The 15498-nt window shown below is 51.8% G+C and overlaps 1 protein-coding gene across 2 annotated transcripts in view; it reads right to left on the minus strand.

The window, feature by feature from the left end:
• The window catches only part of WNT5B (Wnt family member 5B), a 72411-nt gene extending 59271 nt beyond the window's left edge, over positions 1-13140 (minus strand). The window contains exon 1 of one of the 2 annotated variants that reach the window (XM_058852872.1): positions 12837-13140. In XM_058852872.1, the coding sequence (XP_058708855.1) occupies positions 12837-12842 (6 nt within the window). In that variant the 5' untranslated portion in view covers positions 12843-13140. The remainder of the gene's footprint in view (positions 1-12836) is intronic. The other variant, XM_058852873.1, reaches the window with a different exon arrangement.
• Between the last annotated feature and the right edge of the window lie 2358 nt (positions 13141-15498).

Raw genomic sequence — 15498 nt, forward strand, 5'->3', positions numbered from 1 at the left:
CTCATTAAGCCATGATATTTGAGCTATGACTTTCATTGCTGCTCTCAAGGTAATCCGTCTGAACGAGCTCTCAGACTGTAAATCTGGTTGCCGAGCAAGAAAAATATGGTTGCCCCAATGTGATTTTGTTGCCGTGATGAGCCTGGCTTTTTATTTAGAGAGCAGGTTTATGTCTGTCTTGCAAGGACAAACTCCTGATCAAGACTAAAAATCTGAGTGAGACAACTGACCAATGCATCTGACCCAAGGCTGAAAATAAAAGCTGGCTTCCCACCTTAGTTTCCAAGTAAAAGCCACCAAATGACGCAGCACCCCATACTGCATTTCACAGGCAGCACAGATATATTTAGCCCAGAATGCCCCTCCCAAAGCACAGTGTGGGGCACAACTGGCTGAGCAAAAGCCAGCCAGGAACACAGGAAAATAAACCAGGCAAACCATCCTCTCCTGCTCGGGAGCGTGGCTCTTGTTCCCTTGCTTTGCTTAACGTAAACAAACAAGCAAAACCCCAAAACAAGGAAACCTCGCAAGAGGAGTTGTATTTTCAGGTCAGGCAGCAAACCCAACCGTTGTAATTAGGTCCTGGAAATTAGCACTTTAATTTACTTGTGTTGTTGGGTGTTCTTTGTATTTCCACCTCAGAGTCAGGGAAAACCAGGATCTGTCCTTTCCCCAGAGGCTTGTGAGAGAAAATGATGTGAACAGCACACGAGCATCACTGCACTGGGCATGGAATCTCCTTTCATGGATGTGAAAGTGGAGAACAGGCCACTTGAAGGCACTTGGGTGCCTGAAGGGGCACCCTGGCTGCTTTTGGGACCTAGAAAAGTGCCCAAGGGCAAGGAATTTTAGAGGTGTAAAGGCAACTAACCTGCAAATGACTGGGTGTATTTCAGAAGACACCTCCCCTGCAAGATGGTTCCAGGGGGTCACCCCAGGGCTGTGGGAGGTTTAGAAAATAAATGTAGCTCTAGGAAGCTGAGGTTGTGCCCTCAGGGCCCTGGGAAGGGATCTCCTCCCTCCAACAAATCAGACAACAAAGGAGCTGAACTATTGTGATCAGAATGCCAGAAGGCAGTGGCTGCTCAGGAGCATCCACAGGCAGGGTTTTGGCACCAGCTGGCTGTACCAGGTGAAGAACCAGAGATGTTTCCAGGCAGAAAGCTACAGGAGGGCTGTCTGTCTTCTCCAGAAGGGCTCTCTGCCCCTCAGGAACACAGAGCATCCTTTTGGCTTCCATGTGGGGCAATCTCCTGGTCCTGAAGGAGAAATTACACACTGAAGTCTCAGTCATGCAAGACCTCTCGAATCAGGAAAATGATCCATTTGAATCAAGAAATCACAGCAGAACATAACAAAGCTGCATGGACAGGAGTAGCTTATCAAGATCTGGCTTTAGATCAAGCCTTTGGGAAACTCTCACTCCCAAGGATGAGCTTTCAGTTCCGAGCCGGCCCAAGCAGAGCGCGATTCCTCAAGGAGCCCTCAGTGCAAAACACAAACCCATTCCTCCTACCGCTTTCCCCATCCCCAAAAGGGAGGCAAGGTGGAGCCAGGGAAGATTCATGGCCATGATAAGCCTTTAATGTCTGAGTAACACTACAGGCACAGAGACTTTTGATTTCTCACACTTGCACTACCTCATCCTCTCCTGTGGATTTAAGAGGCTGAGCAGAGCGGCTGTCTCCTGAACCTTCCCCTGAATTGTGCTCTCTTCAGGCCTTGGATCCACGTCCTTCCCTCAGCCAAGAGAGGCCAGACACAGCTTTTTGCTCATTTTATTCTGCCCCAGCCATCCAGGAGAGGAGGCTATTCTTTAAAGAGGTAGAGAGTGAGCCTGGGGTATGGTTGGAATTACTGACCCTGGGCACCACGGTGAGATGTGAATAACCCCCCTCCTGTGGGAGAGCTGAGGAAACCTCTTCTCCTTACCAAACTTCTTCAGGAAGCATGGATTTTCTCTCATTAGAGGTAAAAAATAGTTTTTAAGGTTGTGTGTGTTTCACTGGTAATGTCTATCACCCAAACACAGAAGAATGACTTCTTATCCCTGGCTGGGTGAGTGCAATGCTCGGAACCAAATTTCTGATGCAAATATTTGAAGTTAAGATGTCAAAATTCACTCCCTTCGGTAGTGCCTGCTTTAGCACTCTACCACTGCATCCACAATGAAAAATCACTTGTTAAAATACAAAGAGCATGGCAAGCTCTTCAAACACAATCAAACAGCACTCTTCCTGCAAATATTGGCCAAAAAGGTTAACACACTCACCTAGCCCATCCCTGTCCCGGAGATGTCATGTTTGTAACAGTCCCACCATACACAAGGGGAGGTTTCTGTGAGAACCAGGCTTTTTCTCCTTCAAGAACAAGTCTCCTGCTCATTTAGATTAATTGATTTCACACACAGTTGTTTATGTGTGTGGCCTCCCTTGATTTTCTGAGCTCTCCTCGCTCCAAACAAAACAGCTTAGGGATGCAGATGGAGCCAATTGCATTTGGGAAGAGGGAAGATAACACCTCAAAGCCAGACAGAAAAGGACATTTCTTGCTTCAGAAGCTTTTCTTGCTTTGACAAAAGCCTGCTTGGGGGGAACACCATAAAACTGCTCCAGAAATACTGCACAGAGCAGGAAAAACCTCCCCACAGGGCTGCAAACGGGGGAAAGCAACTTCTGAGCAGGAAGATACACGGCAAGCTGTGAGATTGCAAACAACAGACAAAACTGTCCTAAATTTTAAAACATCCTGATTTCATAGAACAGCTTGTAGCTAGGCTGGGAGAGCACCAGGATCCTCTTTTGTGCATGGAATGTGTATCAGGCAGCTGTGCAGGGCACTACCAAATGCTGGCTCAGAAGGAAAATTTATCTTTGGAAAGAAATGTGAATATTAATTTGAAAGCACAACACAGAGCAAGAAAGATTAACTGCCCTCAGCCTCTCCAGCCATGTGGACACACCACAGGTTCAATCTGCACTGAATTATAAGTCATCACTGACAAAGTACTGAAGTAGCCAGCCAGCAGAACCAGTGGAAATATACTTTTGTGGATCTGGTGAGAAAATAGAGCCTCAGTTCCCCAAGAAGGGCTGGGATTTCAGCGTTTGCCTGCATCCCAAATAGGGATGAAAGGCCAAAATATGACACTATTTCATAGTAGGAACAACTCCAAATGCTCCTGATTTGAAAATCAGGGTGGGAAGGAAGATATTATGGATAGAAGCAAAACATTCAAAATGTTTGAACAGAATTTTCTCTGTTTACCAGCACAGTACAAATGTATGGGCCCTGGAATTCTGTCTTCCATTTTGGTGCCTGCTGTGCAAAAAATAAAATAAAATAAAAATACATGGACAGGCTGGAGAGGATCTAGAGAAGGGCCACAAAGATGGCAAAAAGAGTGGGAAACCTGTCAGTGAGGAGAGGCTGAGAGAAAAGGGCCTTGGGAAAAGAAGGCTTAGGGGAGATCTTGTCACCATATTCCAATATTTAAATGGTGGCTACAGAGAAAATGGAGACTCCCTTCTTACAAGGAGCCACATGGAAAAGATACAGGGTAATGGGTACAAGTTACTCCTGAGGGAGATTCCAGCTGGAACAGAAAAGGGAAATTTCACACAATGGAAACAATCAGCCATTGGAAAAATCTCCCTGGGGAAACGGTGGATTCCCCAACATTGGACACTTTTAAGACTCGCTGGACACGGTGCTGGGCCATCTTGTTCAGACTGTGCTTCTGCCAAGAAGGGCTGGATCAGATGATCCTCCATGTCCCTTCCAACCTCTTGTTCTGTGATTCTGTGAAAATTCAATGTTGATCCAAAATCTGAGATTTTGGGGTGTTGACCTGAAATTTAAACTCTTGTTCTGGATTTCAACATAGAATGACATTTAAGTGGAAATGTCAATTGGAAACAGAAATCATTAGGTTTTGAAAACACCACTACAGAAAAGCATGTTTTTCTTCTGAAAATTTCAATTTAGGTCAAACCCATGCTTTTTTTCTGGGAGCTTTTTTCCCCACTTTGCCAGCTCTGTGTTTGTTTGCTGTGCTGCTCGAGGACCGGACATTTGCTCCAGGCATGTCTGCACTGGGGTTATCCACACTGGAGATTCCTTATAGAAATCCAGGAATACACCTGCACCCAGACTTTCTTAGGAACCTGAACTATTACAGAGTAATTAGCTATTTTAATTTAGGGAAATGGTCCAAGGTGTCAGGTGAGTAGCAAACAGAAACTCATTTTGCACACAGAGGAGGAGTGGGGTCTGCAGATACTTCTGGATGCCCTCCAAAACATCTCCTCTTCATCAGCATCCAGGATTACACACCTCTCTCCAAAGGCTCATGGACAATGATGGATAAATCCTTTTGCAAAGCCTGGCTTTGCAAAACCTTTGAGAGGAAAAGGCAAGCAGGCCTCTGGAAGCACTAAAATGCCTCTAAAAACTCATTTAATATTTTTCCTTCACAGGAACAAACCCTACAAACAAAAGGCTAACTGCAACCTCAGTAACCCAGAAGATTTCTGAGCATCTTTGGGCAGATGTGCAGCAGTCCCTGTGCAGGAAGAAGCAGCCAGAGCCTGCTGAGGAAGCAGGGATGATGCCAGAAAGCAGCATTCCCTGCTCCACACCCACAGCACAATTTACAGGGACTAGTCACCCATGTGAGGCTCACACTGCCACTCGTCAGGGTGGCCTGGCAGAGCCAGCCAGCACAATGCTGAGCTGTGCCAAGCCTTGCCAAGGCAGCAGCGACAGGAGCAGGTGAATCTGATGTGGAGATGCTGGCACTGAGAGCCAAAGGCGTCGGCACACGTGCACAGAACAGATGAAGGGAAGAGTGAAATGTATTTAGGTGCAGTCCCCACTGAGCAGACCAGCAGCATTTGCCTGAAACCAAATGGAGAACAGGTCATGTTCAAGCAGCTCTGGAGCTTTTAACATCCAGCACCTGCGAGTGGATGGACTTTCTGGATGTCATCCTACAACTTGGGAATGGGCATTGCTTCGGAGCTCCTTCAATGCCAGGCTGAGTTTAAGAAGCTGTGACCACCCCATGGCAGCCTCTGACACCTGTCCCAAGGTGTCAGTGAGGCACAATTTCCACAATTTCCCTATCCCTGCTCCAGCCCCCAGCACACACATCCTCTTGCACATCTCTGCCAGATAATCCTTCCCTGGCTGTGGATGAAGGTTTTGGGCTTTGTGAAGATCGTCTCCTTTTTTTAGCAGGAGGAAGAATGAGTTCCTGAGGATAACATTCCTTGTTGCCTCAGGGGGGTGCAGGAATTAGCAGGTAAAGCTTTCTGTGCCTACTTTGAGGCATCCTGTGGTGGCTGACTTCCATCTGCTCAGCTGGGATGGACTGCACGAAGCACCAGCTTTGCCAACTCACATCTCACCCAGCTTTACCAAAAGCAGCAACAAACTGGCAGAACTTTCTGAAAACATTTATTATTTAAAACACATTTCCTAGTTCAGCCTCATCCAAAAGCTACAGTAAGGCTTAGGTAGCACAAACTAACTCTGTCTAAACTTAACTGCTGTTCCTATTGCTTCTAGCTTGGTTTTAAGTTTGACCTGAAAGCATTACCTGGCCTCTCTAAGCAGGACCTGGTCCAGACTTTCAAGGTTACCCCACAAAACTTTTTTTAGTTCAAGAAATTAAAAAAAAATAAAAAAATACAAATTTCTCCCAACACCCCAGTGTCAGCTGTGCTGACAAAGATGCCTCCATGGTCACAGCTGTGCCCACAGAAAATGCTGTGGCTCCCCTTCTTTCATGGGCTATGGCATAGACACAAACTCAGACAGTAAATTGCTCCTGGTGTGTGAGCCTGACCTAATTGGCACCATTTGCTTGGAAGATAAAGAAGTTTTACGTTAAAAGTTTGGGTTGTTTCCTGCAATGGGGTTTTCTACCACCGGGGTGAAACTGCTGTCGTGCAGAAATACAAACCCTTACATCTTCTCAGTAAAAAACAAACAAAGCCAATGCTGCACTTACCAAACTTATCCAGCTGAAAAACCTCCTTGCCATTCATAAAAAAAATGATTAGGAGTTCATTTTGAACACTGGCAAAACTCCCAAAGAGCTAGTTAGGAATAGATGGAAATGGGGAATAGTTCTAAAAACAGAAGAGAAATTGGGACAGGTAATTGGTGATAATTCACAGGAGCACCCCCTGTAAATTATCACCAATCACCAGCCACCCACAAGGCTGCAGATGTTGCTGAGAAACCTGGTTTGTGCACACTTCCACACACGGGATGTGTGACAGAGCTGACATTCTGCTCCAAAACCAGAAACTTCCATCAGAGTCAAAAAACAATGGGGCTGCCCCATGAATATCTGCAGCATCTCAGGGTAAGACTGGAAAGCTTCAGTCAGTCTGCAAAGATGCAAAACTGGGCAAAATTGACAGTGATGACAGCCCCAGGACACTACAAACCTTCCCAGCTGTGACACAGAAACGATAATGGCAAAATATTTACTAAACAAAAGCCTGACACCCTGCCAGGACCAATATTTACAGTAATTATTAGCAAATCTGGGCCATAGAATATAATAAAGGAACCTGTAGGATTGTTCAAGCTGTAAACAGAGAGGAAGGGGGAAAAAAAGGAACTTAATTTTCCTTTGCACAGTATCAATTTTTTATGATTGGAGACAATTTTGAAGCACTCAGCAACACCTCAGGGAGTAATGAACCCGACAGTCACAAAATTATTTTTTCTGAAAAATGTTCCATTAATGAAGACATCCTTGGGCTCATGTGTCTCTCTCGACACTCTGTGATACATAACAAAGCTCAGAGAAGTTTTCCAGTTAAGCAAGGGAGACTGTCATTTAATTTGCTTTACAGCTCCAACTTGTCCATAACAGAGGTGCTACAATGCTTCAGGACTCAGTTAAACAATGATACCAAACCAGCCAAAAAGTTAAGTACAGAACAACTGGAAAGGGAAGACAAATTTAGAGAGACCACTGAAATATTAGTATTGCTGTGACTTTAACCCTCTGCCCTTAATGATGGATAAACACAAATCTGAAACACATGTTCCACCCAATCACTGAGTCTCCCTCACCTCCAACAGTGATGGCAGAGTTTACAGGTATTTTTCCCTCAAATCCTTCAAATAAATTGAGGCTTAAACTTCCTATGTGTTCACAAATCTCTCTCTTCATAAAGACACAGTGTTGCTCTGCTTTTCTTCCCCCGAGACAAAAACTATCAAACCCTTTGAGCCTTTCCCACCAGCTACTTAAAACCACAAATTAATCTAAACCAAGAGCTCTTTACCCATCCCTGCACGCAACAGTGCCATGAGCTCTCTGGCCACAGACTGATTCCCAGGAAAATTCACTCTGTTTGAGCATCCCTGGTACGTTCTGCATTAATTCATCTCGTTCTGTTTTGCTCCAGAGGCCGAGATGAAGCAAAATGGACTTAGTCACTTGGAGTAATCAAGTCCAGACTACTCAAGAATGCCCAAGTATCCCAAACAGCTGAACCTCGGGGAAAAACAGGACCTTTGACAGCATTTGGAGTTGGCTACCCCAAATCAGCAGTCATGAAAGCCCTGCCTGCCTTACCTTAGCTCTGAATATGGGAGTATTAAAGCCCAGGCCACCGGGTTAGCTCAAAGAGGGGCCGAGGAGGGCTCAAACCATCTCTGTCATGTGGCAGAGCACAGCATCAGCTGCAGGCATGCCTGGAGAGAGAGCTCACGCACAGGTCTCCTGCAGGACACCAAGATTTGATCCCCAGGGTTTTATTTAGATGCAGAAGGCTGCCAGGCTGGGCTGCATTTATCGTCCCAAACTCAGAAATTCTGAAGAAAGCCAATTCTACCCAGCCCGACAGAAACAGGAGCTCCCTTTCCTCTGCTTGTCCCTCTCTCCAGCTCCTCTGAGGATGAGGGGCACATCACCACTTCCCAAAGCAAGAAAAGCCAGCTCTGAAGTGAAATAAGGAAGATGTCCTTGCAGGGATGAACCCCACTGCTGGATCCCTGTGGGGGCAGAAAGAGGCTCTGTCCCTTCAGAGCAACCACAGCCAGGGAGGAAAACTGCGGCCTGCAGCGGGACAAGGGGAGATTTCCTGAAGCCCGCTGCAGAATAAACACTCCGAGATGAGAGGACAAGGCACCCTCCAGTCCTGAGGGCTGTGCAACCAGATTTAAAAATAAATCTACAAGAGGCAGAGCTGGCTTGCTCAGGACCTTGAAAGAGCCGAGCAGAGGGAGCGAGCAGCAAAGCTGCACCCGAGGCGGGCAGGAAAGGCGGCAGCAGCCGGAGCCACAGCCCGGCCACAAGAGAACAGGTCGGCTTAGGAGGGATGAAGCCGGCTGGGGAGTTAAATTTAGCCAGGTAAACATTCCGAGGGGAAGAGATGGGGATCACACAGCCCTGGTGTCTGGCACTGCGGCCCCTGGGGACAGCCCTTCAAAGGGCTGCTGGGGGCTGCGGGGCCAGGGGCTGGCAGCACACGGCTCTGTGGGCATTTCTGCCCCAGCATCTTCCTGCCTGGCAGCATCCCCAGCAAGCAGGAGAGCTGTGGAGAGAAGCTCTGCAGCGCAAGGAAAGGTGCAGATGCTGGGTACACGGCGTGCAAAGGGACCTTGCCAAGGAAAGGTACCGGGAACCCCAGGCAGCAATAGGGGCCACGGCATCAGCGAAGCCATCTGGGTGTCACAGCCCTTCCCAGCTCCCTTCTGGAGGGCAAAAAACGAGTAAAAGAACCAAAACCAAGGAGTTAACCTTGCGAACTCAGCCAGCCTCTGGAGCCTGAGCCATGCTGAGCCCACAACCTGGAGGGACATGCAGTGCTCCCCCTGCCCTGCAGCCTCCTGCAAGCCACGGGAGCTCAGCTCTGCCCTGCAGCTCCAAGGACGATGAGGAGGATGAGGGCAGCATCCCTCAGACAGGCACAGGGTGCCATGTGTGCTGTGCCAAGGGCAGCATCCCTCAGACAGGCACAGGAGGCCATGTGTGCCATGCCAGCAGCTGTGCAGGGACAGCATCCCTCAGACAGGCACAGGGTGCCATGTGTGCTGTGCCAAGGACAGCATCCCTCAGACAGGCACAGGAGACCATGTGTGCCATGCCAGCAGCTGTGCCAAGGGCAGCATCCCTCAGGCAGGCACAGGGTGCCATGTGTGCCATGCCAGCAGCTGTGCCAAGGGCAGCATCCCTCAGACAGGCACAGGGGCCATGTGTGCTGTGCCAAGGGCAGCATCCCTCAGACAGGCACAGGGTGCCATGTGTGCCATGCCAGCAGCTGTGCAGGGACAGCATCCCTCAGACAGGCACAGGAGGCCATGTGTGCCATGCCAGCAGCTGTGCCAAGGGCAGCATCCCTCAGACAGGCACAGGGTGCCATGTGTGCCATGCCAGCAGCTGTGCCAAGGGCAGCATCCCTCAGACAGGCACAGGGTGCCATGTGTGCCATGCCAGCAGCTGTGCCAAGGGCAGCATCCCTGCTCCAGGACCGCTGTGCCCAGGGGGAACACGGCTGCAAGGACCCTGCTCCACCTGGCTCTGAGCAGGGCAGAGCCTGCCTGAGCTTCAGCAAGCCCCAAGGCAAAGCTCAGGAGATCCCAGGGTCTGCTCCCATCTGGAATTTCGTCCATATGGCCCCAGCCAGTTGTACTTGCACTTCAGTAAAGCATCCCTTCCACAGCGACACCCCATCTTTATTGGAAGGTTGTAAGAGCTGGAGAAGCAAATGCTGCCTTTGGTGGTTTGTTCTGAAGGTTAATCACCCTGCTGTTAAAAACACCGCCTGTTTCTAACAGAATTTCAATGCCCAACCACATGCCTCAAGTTCTCCTCTTGAATTAGAAAGCTCTCCAAGCACCAGCTCCTCTCAGAGCTGCTGAAAGCAGTCACGTATCCCACCATGCTACATCTTAATGTTCTTTCTGAAATCCTACCCAGATTCCTTAAATCTCCCATTAGAAAAGGATTTTTTTAGTCCAGGAGAAATTCCCCTGAGTCCTCTCTGCACCGCCTTCAGCTTTAATAAAGCCTGTGTGCCTTCTCCCAGGAAGCGAAGCTCCCTTTCTATGCAAAAGTGGAATCAAATCACAGACTGCCCTGTCTTACATAACATGCCTTGGCTGTCCACATCCTGATTTTACAAGTACTGAGTTCAAAAGTCTCTCTGAAATGCTCTGTGTGTGTGTGTGTGTGTCCAATTTATTTGGAAATGATGAAATGGTTTTCATTCGAACTTTGATCAGCTGCTAGGAAAAAAAAAAATCTTATGAATAGAAACAATTTATATTCATTTAAATGAGTAATCATGCAGTTTTCAGAAAAGAGCTGATTTCCCTGTGTGCCTTGAAACCCAAACCCAACAACTTCAGGACAAAAGAGTCAAGATATGAAGCAGTCCAGAAACAGAGGGGCCTACTGGGCTAGAGAAAGGGACTAATAGCTTAAAGGTAACTTTAAATTTCACAGTATTTGATCTCTTCCTAAAAGAACAAGCTCCTGGAGATTCGCTATACAAGAATGTTAATTATTCTTTAAAACATAGTACCCCAAACTTTCTAGAACCAGCTCTTTCCAAATTTCTATATTTTTTTTTTTTCCCCAACTGATGTAATGAAGTCTGGCAGACTGGGAGGGAAAGGGCTGAGAAAGAAGACTTCTCAGGGCTGGGAGCCTGCAGCCACAACTTCAGTTTCAGCTTTCCTAAACAGAGATCAGTCACATGTGGAAGGACATTTTCAATGTCCAGGCACCAGAGACAAGGGGAAGGACACAGGGGCTGCTCACAGCTCCTGAGAGGAGAGGTGTGCTGATACTGAAGGAGCCTGGGAGTGTCTCCTTTCCCAAGGGAAGGGATCTGTTGCAGACACTCCTGGGCACAGAAATGTGAGTGAGCAACAGAGCCTGTAAGCAGAGGAAACCCAAGGCTGGAGTGGGGCCAGCTCACTTCCCCAGCTCTGCCTCCTGACCTACACTGGCAGCTCATCCTCATGCTTCTCTCCTCAGAGACTCAGCTATTTTCTCCAAAGAAAGACAAAACCCTGAATAGTTGGGCTATAGCTTCTCTGCACACGTGGCAACTCATCCCAGACCTTGGATGTTTGGGGTGAAAAACATTCCACCTGAATTCCTGCAGAGCCCAGCCTTCACCTTGGCTAAATCCATCACTTCCACGCACAGGATCCTGGTTTAGGAGGAGTCTCTCTCCTGCCAACCTTGAGAAAGCTCACTTCTTTCTCTTTTGGGAAGAGGAACGTGCACCCAGCTTGGATCTCCATTTCCAGCTTTGTGCCAGGAGACAGGCACCCGCAGGTGGAACTGCCACCACCCAAAAAAGCTGTCCCTTCATCTCACATGTCCATGCCAGCAGCACACGTGGGAGGAAAGGGCAGTGACAGGCTCACACCTGGGCACTGGCGTGGGGAAGGAAGGTGGGGGAGGCACTGGAGATGTGCACGCACCAGGAGGGCTCCAAAGGGACAGACGGACAAAGGTGAGGGGAAAGGACAGAGAGACACCTTGTGTGTGCCCAGTGGAGTGTGGGGACAAGGACCCTCATAAAGGGCACCAAGAAAGAGCCCTCGACACCCAGGCAGATGAGCAAGCATCGATGCACACAGTCCCCACGTGCAGGTGATGTGGAGCAGAGCACTTCACACTAGAAATGTGCAGGTGCACACAAGGAACACGACACAGCAAGGTTTTGGATATGAAGAAACTGAAGAGCTTAAGTGCCAGTATACAGAAACAGTGTACAGTGTGTGAGAAACAGCTCTGTCCCAAAAAACCCCGACCCCAAAGGTGAACAGGTGAGCAGATGGGTGCAGGCAGCAGGGCAAGAGTGATGATGATGATGATGATGATGATGACACACTGTAGCACAGCCAGAAATGCACTAAGAGGCAGGTGAAAGTTGGATAGAGACACTTACAGGGACACTCACCTGATGGCAGAGGAAAACTATCAGAAACATGGGGCAAAGTGCATGAGAACACACAAAAATACATTTGGGGAAGTTGTTTTATCTGTACCACTAAGGGAAGTATTGCACCACAATTCCCAGAACAAAAACCAAGTTTCATTAAACAGCGTGTCTGTCACAGACATAAATGGGATGCTCATGCCCTGGTGCTGTGAAACGGGGCACACTTCTCATCTGTGTTTCCAAGAGCACCAGGACCCTTCCCCACGCCTCATGCCATGACTCGTGCTGGCACATGCAGCCACCCCACACGCTCACGGGTGAGAGGGACACCGTGGCTGCTCCCAGGAAAGCATCCTCATCTGACGGCAAAATCCCTCTGCTCGCAGCAAGGTCCACCCCACTGGAGCAACATCTGTTTTGTGAACTCATGTCTGTCACGCCTGAGGAACATCTGTTTCACCGGCACAGCGTCTGCCACCCCGGAGAGCATCCCTCTGGCCCCAGCGACATCCCTCATAGCAGAGGGCGGCCCCTCGCAGCCCGGCAGCGTCTGTCACGACACGGCGGGTCTCTCCCGGTGCGGTAACACCAGCGAGGCCCCAGCCCCGCGCTCCGGGGGCTCCTCCGGGGGCTGCTGCCCGGCCCGGCCCCCGACGGTCCCTGCCCGCGATGGTCCCGCGGGGGCTCCGCGCAGCCCGATCCCCGCAGCCCCCGCTCGGCCCCGGGGCTGGGCGGCAGAGCTCGCCCGCCGGGCTGGGAGAAGCGGCGGAGCCCCGCCGGAGCCTCCCGCCCCTTCGGGGGCCGCGCAGGGAGGCGGCCGGGCCGGGACGAGCCGAGCCCGGGGGTCCCCGGCGCCCGGCGCGGCCGAACGCCTCCCCCGGCGGCCGGGGCCGCTCCTACCTGCATCTCCCGGGCGCCGCGGTCCCGGGCGGCGGCGGCAGGTGAGCGGGCGGCGGGCACGGGGCTCCGCGTCCCGCCGGGCGGCGGCGGCCGGAGACCGCGAGGGGACGCACCTGCCCCGGGGCCGCCGCGCCGGGCCGAGCCCCCGCCGGCTGCCCGAGGGGAGCGGGGACGCTGCCGGCGCTGCCCTCCCCGCGGCGCCGCCGGGCTCCGGAGCGGCGGCACCGAGCGCGGCTCCCGGCCGAAGTTGGCGGCGGCGGCGAGTGCCGGGCCCGGGAGGTGCCGGCGGATCCCGGGGGCTCCGGCCGCCTCCGCCCCGCCTCCCCCCGCCCCGCGCCCGCCCCCCGCGCCCTGCGCCCGCCCCGCCGCGGGCACCGCCGGCCTGGGGCTCGCCGGAGGGGCCGCACGGAGTCCCCGCCGGGCCCGGGGCCGAGCTGCGGAGCCGCTGCCGTCGGGGGGGCGGGGGGCCCGAGCAGGGGGGCGATGGGGACGGAACGGCGCGGCCCGAGCGGGCTGGGTTCCTCCCCGGCCGGCAGCGCGGCCCCCCCCGACACTGGGGCAGGGACATCCCGGTGCTCCCTCCCCAGCTCTCAGCGTCCGGCCCGCTCCGCCGCCCTGAGCTGCGGAGAGCTCCGGAGAGCTCCGTGCCCTCCGCTTCTCGCTGTGCGGGCTGACGAGCACCCTGCTCCTGTGGCTCCGGGCCCAGGAGACAACGTGCCGGGAGCCAAAACCCCTCCGCTACGGGCTGCGGGCTTCCTGGCTTGACTTTCTTTGACTTGGTGCCCTGCTGCCTCATCCCAGAAGGGATTTTTGGCATCTGTTCGCTCCCAGCGCGGGCGGGCGGCTGGGCTGCAGTGAAGGTGCGAATGAGGCAGAACCCGGTTCGGGGATGTTGTTAAAACAGACTGGCAAAGTTTGGCACAGGAGACAGCGCACGAAGCTCTTGATGGGGCTGGCGCTCAACAAGCGCATCCATCCCTTGCCTGCAACACCAGGAATCACACTGGGGGCTGTCCCCCGCCCTCCTCCCCATAAAACTTCACAGATTCACTGCCAGATCCCGTTCTCACTTTTCCTGGCAGAAGCAGGGAGTAGCTGCACAGGCATTAGCGGGATCACCGCGAATTTATGTCGATGTAACTGCAGGCGGTGCCCAGCCCCCGGGACTGCCGGGCAGCTCGGTGCACGGGGGGAGACAGGATTTACGTGCCTGGTCTCCGAGCTTGGTGGCAGCTCTGCAGCAGCCAGAAGTTACACTTGTCGTGTGCGGGTCCCCCATCTCTGGGCCCCACATCGTCAGGCATCCCAAGTCCCCACACAGCAGGAGCTGCAGAGCCTCACAGGCAGCGCAAAGAGCGCCTCGCTGCTCCTACACGTGCACACACTCACACATAGAGGGATCCAAATGGAATTACATCGGGGAGGCATTTGGCCCCCTGGAATTCCTCAGGTTTCTACTGGCTCGGGACAAAATGCAGCTCGAGACACCCACCCCGACACAAAGCATCTTGTTTCAAACAGTCCATTTGGGTTCAGAGTGGAAATAGGTGAGCATTTTTAGAGGAGCAGGTAAGTGTTTGAATACAGGCTGCACACTGCAAGTAATTGAAGGCTCCAACTGTCTTAATTTACGACCAAGTGCGCCAGTGTTTCCCATCACCGCAGTCATTAATGGCCCTTGCTTTTAATGGGAATAGGAGATAGAGGAGGTACAGCTAGAGGTAAATAGTAACCCGGTGTTTGTGGCAGGAAATAAGGAGCCATTGTCCTCAGCGCTGTGTAACTAGAAAGATAATAGTTGCTACAGCAGATGCCAACTAATTAGAGGGCAAAGGAAGACTTGAAATTGCATCTGGCTGCAGGAACTTTGAGGTGCCATGTTTTCACTCCCAGGAAGAGCCTGTTTGCCACACGGGCTGCTGTTCCCTGCTTGTCTGTCAGACTCCCAGCTTGCACGTAAAGGCTGCACAGGAGAGGCAGGGTGCTGCTTTGGGGACCCAACAAACAGCAGGGACCCCTCCTGGGGACCTGGAGGTGTGAAGGGGAGTGTCACAGAGCTGAGGCTCCGTAACAAATTGCTTGGTCTGTAGAGTGACAGTGCTTTTGCACATTTGGTGCTACAAGGGACAGCTGGCCACAGCAGGTCAGCAGGCCAGAGATCCTCATCCATTCTCATGAGAATCCTCTTGGGGCTGGCACTGCTTCCCAGCCCAGGATGGTGTCTTACAGCAGGGCTAGAGGGAGCAGACAGGGAAGGCAGCACTGGCAGAGGTGGATGGGCAGCTCTGGATACCCGTGTTCCTTCAAACCTTCAGCTATGGGCCGTGTGGATTATTCCAAAAAGAGACCAGGTTACTGAAATACCATACTGGCCTCAGCGTAGTCTGTGAGGAAGACGTTTATTCCTGCAGCTTTATCCATCCTTGATGTCTCCACTCTGCTATGGGGGGATGAGGAGGGCCACAGGGAGATACAGATGTGTGTGTCAGGGTGTGCTGGGTGCCAGGAGGGGCAGGAGGGACAGCTGGGCATCTGGTCATCTCCAAAACTGGGTGGGAGTGATTTCCCAGCTGGCCGCTTGGAGGGCTTGAGAAGAGGTGAAGTGTCCTGAGCCAGCAGGAACGAGGTGCACGGCACACCTCAGAGGTCTGTGTCTCACAAG

The sequence above is a fragment of the Poecile atricapillus genome, chromosome 18, assembly GCF_030490865.1.
Source record: "Poecile atricapillus isolate bPoeAtr1 chromosome 18, bPoeAtr1.hap1, whole genome shotgun sequence".
Taxonomy (NCBI): Eukaryota; Metazoa; Chordata; class Aves; order Passeriformes; family Paridae; genus Poecile; species Poecile atricapillus.